Genomic DNA, 8696 nt, shown 5'->3' with positions numbered 1-8696 from the left:
AAACTGAAGGATGTGGGTGACCTGTAGATGCTGGAAAAGGTGAGGAAATGGATGCATCCCTGGAGCCTCCGGAAAACGCAGCCCTGCAGACAGTGTCACTTCAGCCCAGGGGACCTGTGTCAGACTTCCAAGTTATGGACCTGTGTGATCATACATGTGTGCTGCTCTGAGCATGAAGTTTGTGGGAATTTGTTACAGAGCACTGGGAAATTAGAAAAGTAGAAAGATGCTGGACAATATGGAACGTTAATTGTTTTTAAGAAAGTAGGTGGACTAAGAAAAAGAACAAAATCATTGCATCTCTTTAGTTCACATAGCAATGAGGTAACACACTATACACCTTAACTGACCATGAAAAGATTTTTTTATTCCATGAAAATATTCTCAACAGAGAACACTATCTTAAACAAAGCATTTACCATTAAGAAATCAACATGTGCACAAAAAGAGTAAAAATCACTGAAAAATTAAAGATTTCTTTTGGACAATTCACATGTTCAAAATTTAAGAATGATTTAAGAATGATTTAAACTGTGGAAGTACAAATGTCTTCCCTATTAAAATAACCCATATACAGGTTGCACTATTCCACGTGAAGGAACTTGCCTCCTACGGAAGCAAATCCTGCTTTTAGAAAAACAAACAGTAGCTTGAAAAGAACAGTTAGTCCTCACAAGACAACCTTAAACTTTGCCCTCTGTGGCTGCTAGCCAACAAAACACAAGCACTTCAGGCTTTGTACAGAAGACAAACACAGCCATATCACATTTCCTCCTCATGGCTAACCTTTAAAATACAAACTGCACTAGGATTCAAAACTACTTCATGTAGCCTGTCAGTATTGAATAATGTCACATTATATAAATAACCCTGTAACGAGATTCAAAATCTAAACTTTATAGTTTACTAGCCTCAAAAGTAATACACTATACGTCAGCTGTGTAACGGGGGCATACTTGATCTTATGAAGGCATTAAGTTTCACACAATTGTCATTTAGCTTTAGTATAACTGGCAGTACGATTCAAATAACACTGGGAAAAAATGATTAAAGCAGTCACACAGCTTCTAAAATATTGCTTAAAATCCAACAATACACAGACCATTTCACGTTCTCTTTCGTCCCTCAAAACAGTAAAGAACCAAATTAATGAAGCTTCCGTTCGTACAAACAGCCCCCCCCCGCCCCCACCCACCTCCCTATTAAAACACCACTAAGAAATTAGTTAAGATACAAGTCATTAACAGAACCACAAATGCGAGGCAGGACAACATGAGCAACAGGGCACTAACGACAATTATATTTACAACTATAAACATACAGAAATTCCCATTTTACAAGTAAAAGTGCACATAGATCATTACAAAGTTTCACTAAATTTTATCTGGTTCAAACAAAAGCATCACTTGGAAACAGACTATCATTGTAATAATAAAATGAGGACATGGTAACCCCAATTAAAAGATAATGGGGGGGGAGAGGTCCATAAAACTTCTCATAAAAACATTAAGTAAAATGGACTCGAACATGTCTTTAGTTTGATGCATAAATTAGAAGATGCACCATCAAACGTGGTAGAGCTCTAACAGCCACCTACCGAGGCTCCGCGGGCAGCTGCAGCAGCCCTGCCGAGTGAAAGGAGGTCGCACTGAGCTGACACCTAAAGCCCTTGTGGGACACTGCAGTGGTAGTGTTGGCAATCAACAGATTTAGGCACTCTAGTTTAAGGCAGCGTTTGAATGGAAGCAGCTGACTTCTGACAATAGTCCTTTGTCTTGAGGTGGTGAGTATCTTCTATGTTTATTATGCCAGGATTTCAGTGCTGACTATAGATTCTTCCCAGACTGAGGTGCTGAAGATGGATCACGTTTCAAAGAGTTCTTTCAACTGGGCTGTAGGCTAGAGCAGAGATGTTTTCTTTTTCTTATCATAAATACTTCAGGTTCAGAAACTACGTCTTCAGAATGCCACAACTGGAATGTTTGCAGTGGGGAAGTTATAGCAGCATACACAAACACTAGGATGGAAACATTAGTGCTGGACATGTTTGACAAAGGGACTTGCACTACAAATGTAAAACAAAACAAAGGCTTTGACAAGAACAAGGAATTAGACATGCCTGAAAAATCTAGCCCGATCACTCTAGACATGCAACAGGATGTTACGCAAGCACAGAGGTGGCACAGGCAGACACTGACAAATGGCAAGGATTCTCACAGACGATGGGTCTAACAGCCAATTAAAACAGAGCTGGGATGGAGACGGTCCTGGGGACAGCCAAATGGAAGACACACTTAATGACAGCTCTGCATTCTTTCTGATTTGGAGATCAGTAAAATAAATGGAAAAAGTTAGCCATTGTTGGCTTTTTTCCCCTTCATGTAAATAACTGTGAAAAGGGAATTTAAGGACTGGTATTACAATGATTTTTTTAAAACAATGTATGGAAATGCTAATGAAGTTAGTAAAAAATAATCATGTCTGCATGCACCCATGCAACTTGCTTCTCTCACTCTCTCTTTGCGCCTGACAACTCTAATACCCTCCCCCCAAAAGCAGCTGCATGTAACCTCCTTCAACATCTTGCCCATTTCCTCAGAAACCCTCTTCAGGAACCTGCAGTCCAGGAGGAAAAAGAAAAGAACAATTACTGAAGACCTTTGGTAAGTCCAAAAGGGGTGTTCAGTTTCAAGTGTCCATCCCAAATGTCTCTATAATCATTCTATAGTTAGCTATTGAAAACACCAGAAAAATTTGGAACACGAGCAAAATTAAAAACCAATCTCTGAGAGCTCACTTCCTCACTTCACTTCCCCACACAACTGTATCTGCACAATCCTTGATCGTACAGTGTGACCAGTAAATGTTTCCTGAAATTAACTGGAAAAAACCAATCTATCCTAATTGATGATTCAGCTACAATGAGGAAATGCCCTAAATGGTGGTAGAGAGATATCTTCCTCCAACCCAGTCAAAAGCTGTTTTTCTTTTCAAAGTATAATGTGCCAGTACTTCTCCTCCATTCAAGATTTACTTTCTATCTTAGTCTATTTAGAACCTATTTTCCTGTGTATAATTATTAAATGCTAAATAATCACTAAAGTGATATTTCCCAAGATATGTCTAAGATAAAAAATACAAGTATTAGATTAACTTAGAAGGAAGCTTATACATTACTGAAAATTACTGGTAAGCCTGAAAATATTTTCAGGTCTCAAAAGAAAGCCATTTTATTCACGTAAAAGCTAGACCAGGTTGATTTATTTTGCAGGTCTCTTGATTCGCTTACTACTAAAATAGATTTTATGCCAGGTACTTATTTTCTTCTTTTAGGAAAACTGAAGTTAAGAACAGGGAGGAAAATGAAAATGGTTATATTCCTTTTTATCCAATTAGCCAACTATTACTTTTCTTCTTGGAAACTAGCTAAATTCGAACTCCTATACCACACCACTCTTTTGGGAGTCAGCTTTCAGAGCAGTTTTACTTATTTCAATTCACTACAGTCACTGTGTTTTCTGAAGCCGTGTATGTGTGTGTGGGGGGGGGGGCGGGGGGGGGCAGGGAACGGTAGAGCTGGGGAACTTTTATCTATGGATTCCTGCCTAATATATCAAATTCTATGATTAATAAGGCAGAAAAACACAAATCCTTCACACAGACTTAAGCAGGACATAAAGCAAAAGGCATCAATTTAGCTTCACACCAATCATTCACATGGTAAAGCATCGAGAAGAACAGTTTCTTGCAGTAATATTCACATCTCCAAGATTACGCCTATATTCAGCTCACATAGTGAACAATAAATCTTGGATGCTCTTTAAGTTTTCTTATGTTTCCCCACCCGTTGAATGTTTGCATTTTCTGTTACCGTCCCTATGCCATACATGTCACAAGCTGCCTGGTTAGTTTAGATGTAAGTTACTGCACCTTTACTGTTTTTCTCTAGAGTGACATCTATGTATGATGTGGGAACATAGCCTTCTTCGCCGTTCTGTCTCCGAGCTCTTGTCCACCCATCACCTTTGTCCTCTTCAATAATGTATAGAACTTCGCCTTCTTTCATTGCCAGAGTACCTTCATTATGTCCTAGATGATTTTTCAAAGTACAAGCATAATGTAAGTGGAGCAGTAAGTTACAAATACAACACACAAAATACCATGAACCCTACTCGATTTCAACGCACCTAGACCTATGGGCCCCCTGACTGTCATTAGCAACATCTCTACGATGCTTTGTAGCTCACCCAACATTTTCAGACACATTATCCCACTTGAGTTGCAATAACCCTGGCATTAATATCACCCTCAAGTAACAGATGAAGTATCTGAGCCACAGTGACATTTTATGATTTGAAAGGCTGCTCTAACTCCTATTTTGCTACTCCAATTCCTTTCCCAAATTTGAGTGTTGTTATCATCTAGAAAATTCATGAGCAATGGATCAGGAAAATAGTAATAAAACAGTGAAAGGGTAGGAAAAAAAGAAGGAAAGAATGTTGTTTGAAGAGAGAGCAAAGAGAAAAATACAGGTTCAACCCTGGTGATAGTAGCAAAATGGTTATAGCACAAACTTCTTTCAAAACCTCATCATACGGTGATGGAAGGGGAGCTGACTCTGGGTGGTGAACACACAGTGTGATTTATGGATGATGTGATTCAGAATTGCATAACTGAAATCTATGTAATTCTACTAACAATTGTCACCCCAATAAATTAAAAAATTAAAAAAAAAAAAAAAAAAAAAAAAAAACCTCATCAGACTCAGGGCTCTCTTTCTTCCCAATTCTCAACCACTCCTAACCTGTTTGGCAGTAACAATTTCCACAAGTGAATCTTCATTTAACATATGCTAAATTCCTTCCCTACTCTCTACATTACATTGTAGCAGGATCTTATTTAATATTATTTTCTTAGAATGGGAAGTAACTAAAGACTTTACTCAATTTTAAAACCAGTACAATAGATGGGTGGGGAAGGGCCTTAAATCACATACCATTTTACCACAACTTATTTGTAAAGGTGTTACTATGCTCCTGTGTGAGTTGAGGAAAAGGATTTTTCATAGTCCAAGAGAGGGAAGGGAAACTGAAAATCTGCAGAAGAGGGCCACAATAACTCCCTCCCCTCACAAGGTTTGCCATCCAGCTATCACAGAGGAAAAGATGGCGTAGTCAGAGGCTATCACATTCTCTCCTTCCCTCACCTGAAAACGTGGCCTACAGATTCAGGATACGGTAATGGTACTCAGTTATGCCATTTGCCTTGTACCTATCTCCGAATGTTAGCAAGTTACGAGGAAGAGGAAAAGCATGAAGTGACGTCTACCAGCCTTCCACTTCCTGGGTTGGGCTATATGCTCACGCTGCTTCAACTTTGATGAGTACGTGTGTGTAGCATTAGTAAGATCTCTAGAGAAAATTCTCTATCAACCAAAGTTGATAATTAAATAACAATCTGTATTAGAATGCTGAAAACATAGGTAAATCTATTTCAACTTCATGTATGGAAGGAAAAATCTCTACATTTGTAATACAGTTAAAACAAAAATATTCATACTAACAAACTAGGATTATAATTTTCTGACAATGTATTACTTAGCAAAAGGCATCTAAAGTGCAAAAGACACTAAAAAGTAAAAGACACTAAAGTGCATGACTCTTGTACGTAGACTTTAAGGAACCAATGTCATCAAATATAGTAAATTAGGAAAATCATACCATCAAAAGGGTAAATAGCTTTGCAGTGTCCAATAGCAGGCAAGGGATCGTCATCTTCAAATTCATCATCAAACTCACTGTGGTGACCATGCTGTTGGGGTGGCCCACGGACTTCTTGGTTTGCATCATCAGTGTAACTTCCCTCAGGACTATAAAACATAAAAGTATCAAGTATCACAAACATGGGAATTCTTTATAATATCTACAAGCTGATCTTGAATATATATATACACATATACATATATGTGTATGTATATATGTATATATATGTGTGTATATATATGTATATATGTGTGTGTGTGTGTGTGTGTGTATATATATATACACGTATATATATATATATCTTCTAAAATAAAATGCTTCTTTGTTGAATTTCCTGAAATTAAAAAACTGAAAAACTACAACGTTTCAGACACTTAACACATATCCAGTAAATATGTCTCACATTCCCTCTGGACCTATCACCAGGTCCAGAGGGAAAATGTAAAGATGTAGTGTACGCTTGTCTTTCATCATCCTGGATTCATCACCCCCTCTTTTGGCAAGAGAACCCTAAAATTCCTTCGGGGACCCACCCAGCCCCATGTTCAATTCACAGACTTCAGGTGGAGTTGTTCTGTCCTGGCTCCAGAGGGCCCATCTTAGCACGACACTTGTATGGCCAGAAGAAAGAGTTCCTGGGATCACCATATGAAGCCTTTTAAAACGAAGCCAACATAGTGGAAGGCAGAACTCTGAGGTAGAGAGAAACTGAGTCCTGAGGATATAATTTGAGCTCCGAGATCAAGCTCTCCCTGAAGCCAGCATATAAAATCCCTTTTTAGTTTAAGCCAATATGGGGAGAATAATGAATTGTCACTGAAAATTAAAAGACTACTAGCAAAGTTAATTTCCGACTAATTATGTTAACTGGGAAATTAGTAACTGAGAATATCCAAAAGAGTGGGTAATCCAAAGGCGTTTTTTTCTAAAAAATTTTTAAAAAATCAAACAGAAAAATGTTAATTTTGCTAAAGAATCAAATGACTGAATAAGATTTTAATAATGGGAAAATCTACATGGTTAGATTTAGCATCACTTTCTGTATGCTTAGAAGCCATGTTCTTCAATAACACAAACCAAAGAGATTAGATTATTTTAATCTAGGTGTTACCTAGTAACAGAAAAACAGTATACTTTGGGGTATCTTCTGATATACTAAAGATATGTACACTTTCAAAAAGTGATAACGGAGAGGAAAGAAGAGGGGAAGGAGGAACTAACATTTGTTAGGAACATACTGTTACTAGGTATTTTACTACCGGGTGCTTTATATGCATTACTGTTTCGTTTTATTACCAATAACCCTGTATGATGGTTATTTCTATCTCCATTTTATACTCTAGGAAACTGAGACTCAGGGAGCATTAAAAATGAACTTGTTTAAATTACACTGTAATTAAGCAGTAAGCCAAGATCTCGCAAATACTTCTCTAAGATGAATCCTAATTTGTTGGACTTTATTATAAAAAAGAAAAAGACATATTACACAGAGGGGGAAATGTCACAAATGGTCTGAAAACATGGAAACTTAGCAAAATGCCTTTTGAAAGCTCTGGTTCAGACTAACCATATACGTTTTTTTTTCTTCACAGAACTTTGAGCAAGTTGACAGTTATGTTTTTCTTTGGCATTAGCTACCCAACGCCACCAAAACTTTGAGGGAACATCCCAGGCCTGAGGAGCCTCTGCCTCCAGACTGTAGCTCCAAGACTTTTCTAGGTTCCCACCTCTGTTTTTGGGTGCATGACAAACTAAAACTGAGCAGCAATATGAAATTTCATACTTCACCTGTAGTTATTGTAAAGAAACAGAAAATTGTTTAGGTTCAAAACACTGATTAAAAGACAAACTTGTTAAATGAGGGAGGAAGAAAAAACATTATATGAAGTTTAGCACGAAAAAGTGAGAAAAGTTTTGGGGAAAAAAAGAAATACAAATAAAATACAAAAAAATGACCTTTCTCGTCCCTGTGTTACAAGATGATTTATGTCACTGCTATGTCTTCTGTCTCCTCTCCCACCTGTTTTGCCTTCAACTTCAGAGAGCCAAGCCTTAGGGAGAAAAATAAGTAAAACTAAGCATAATAAATATTTTTAAAAACCTCATAAGATATCCTACATTTAAAATGTGCTTTGAGTTTTTATGATTATGCAATTCTTAAAGAAGGGAAACCTTTATTCCAATTGAGTCTATGATCAACTTTATGGCTAATAAAAAATAGTCTAAATGTTTAGTTTTATAAAGTGTTATATATAGAATTTCAATGAGGGACTAAACATTATATATTATATACCATAATGATACCTTACTTTTAGAACATGAACCCTAAAAATTTAAAAATTTGGAAGATAATTCTAGCAAAAACCAATCTATCATAATGAAGTTTATACAAATGAATTTATCTTAGACAATTGCTGAATAACAAATCTACCTCATTCTTGTGGATTTCCATTCGCAAGCGGTCAATATTATTCATGGTCTCCGCTAATTTAGGCTGCAAACTCCCAGGATCCCCCATTTGTGGATTTTTCTCATACACATCTTTCATTTTATTGAGTGCTTCTCTGAAAACAAAAAGGAAGCCAGAGAATTAAATATTCACTCTATATGTTCCCAGATAAGAGTTTTATTTGATTTTGGGGACTCACATGCAGCCTAATCTGAAGAGTCATATCTTTTTAAGTTCTGTCAAATATTACCTGATTAAAGAGAGATAAAGCTGATAATGTATACAGAGTTTGTAATTTATGGAGACAGTCTTTTAAAACATTTGGAATATCAAAAACAAAATAGATTTAATTTCTCATGTCTTGCTTCCTAAATTATGTGTATATGTATATATCCCTATACATTTACATGTTTAATCAAAGGCTGGAAGATATTCTTCAATATTCCTAAAGTCATCATATCCCCGTCAAACTCATTATATTCCCA

General features: G+C 36.8%; 1 protein-coding gene across 3 annotated transcripts in view; it reads right to left on the bottom strand.

Annotated features, from left to right (window-relative positions):
- Positions 1-341: 341 nt before the first annotated feature.
- FNBP1L (formin binding protein 1 like) overlaps positions 342-8696 on the bottom strand; it is a 98666-nt gene continuing 90311 nt past the window's right edge. The window contains exons 11-15 of one of the 3 annotated variants that reach the window (XM_033114344.1): positions 8194-8326; positions 7719-7813; positions 5721-5869; positions 3931-4089; positions 342-2616 (exon numbers count right to left, since the gene is read on the bottom strand). In XM_033114344.1, the coding sequence (XP_032970235.1) occupies positions 2609-2616; positions 3931-4089; positions 5721-5869; positions 7719-7813; positions 8194-8326 (544 nt within the window). In that variant the 3' untranslated portion in view covers positions 342-2608. Of the gene's footprint in view, positions 4090-5720; positions 5870-7718; positions 7814-8193; positions 8327-8696 lie in introns of all 3 variants that reach the window. The other 2 variants (XM_033114343.1, XM_033114345.1) reach the window with 2 other exon arrangements.

This window comes from Rhinolophus ferrumequinum, chromosome 9, assembly GCF_004115265.2.
Source record: "Rhinolophus ferrumequinum isolate MPI-CBG mRhiFer1 chromosome 9, mRhiFer1_v1.p, whole genome shotgun sequence".
Lineage (NCBI taxonomy): Eukaryota > Metazoa > Chordata > Mammalia > Chiroptera > Rhinolophidae > Rhinolophus > Rhinolophus ferrumequinum.
This window is presented reverse-complemented; position numbering and strand designations above follow the sequence as displayed.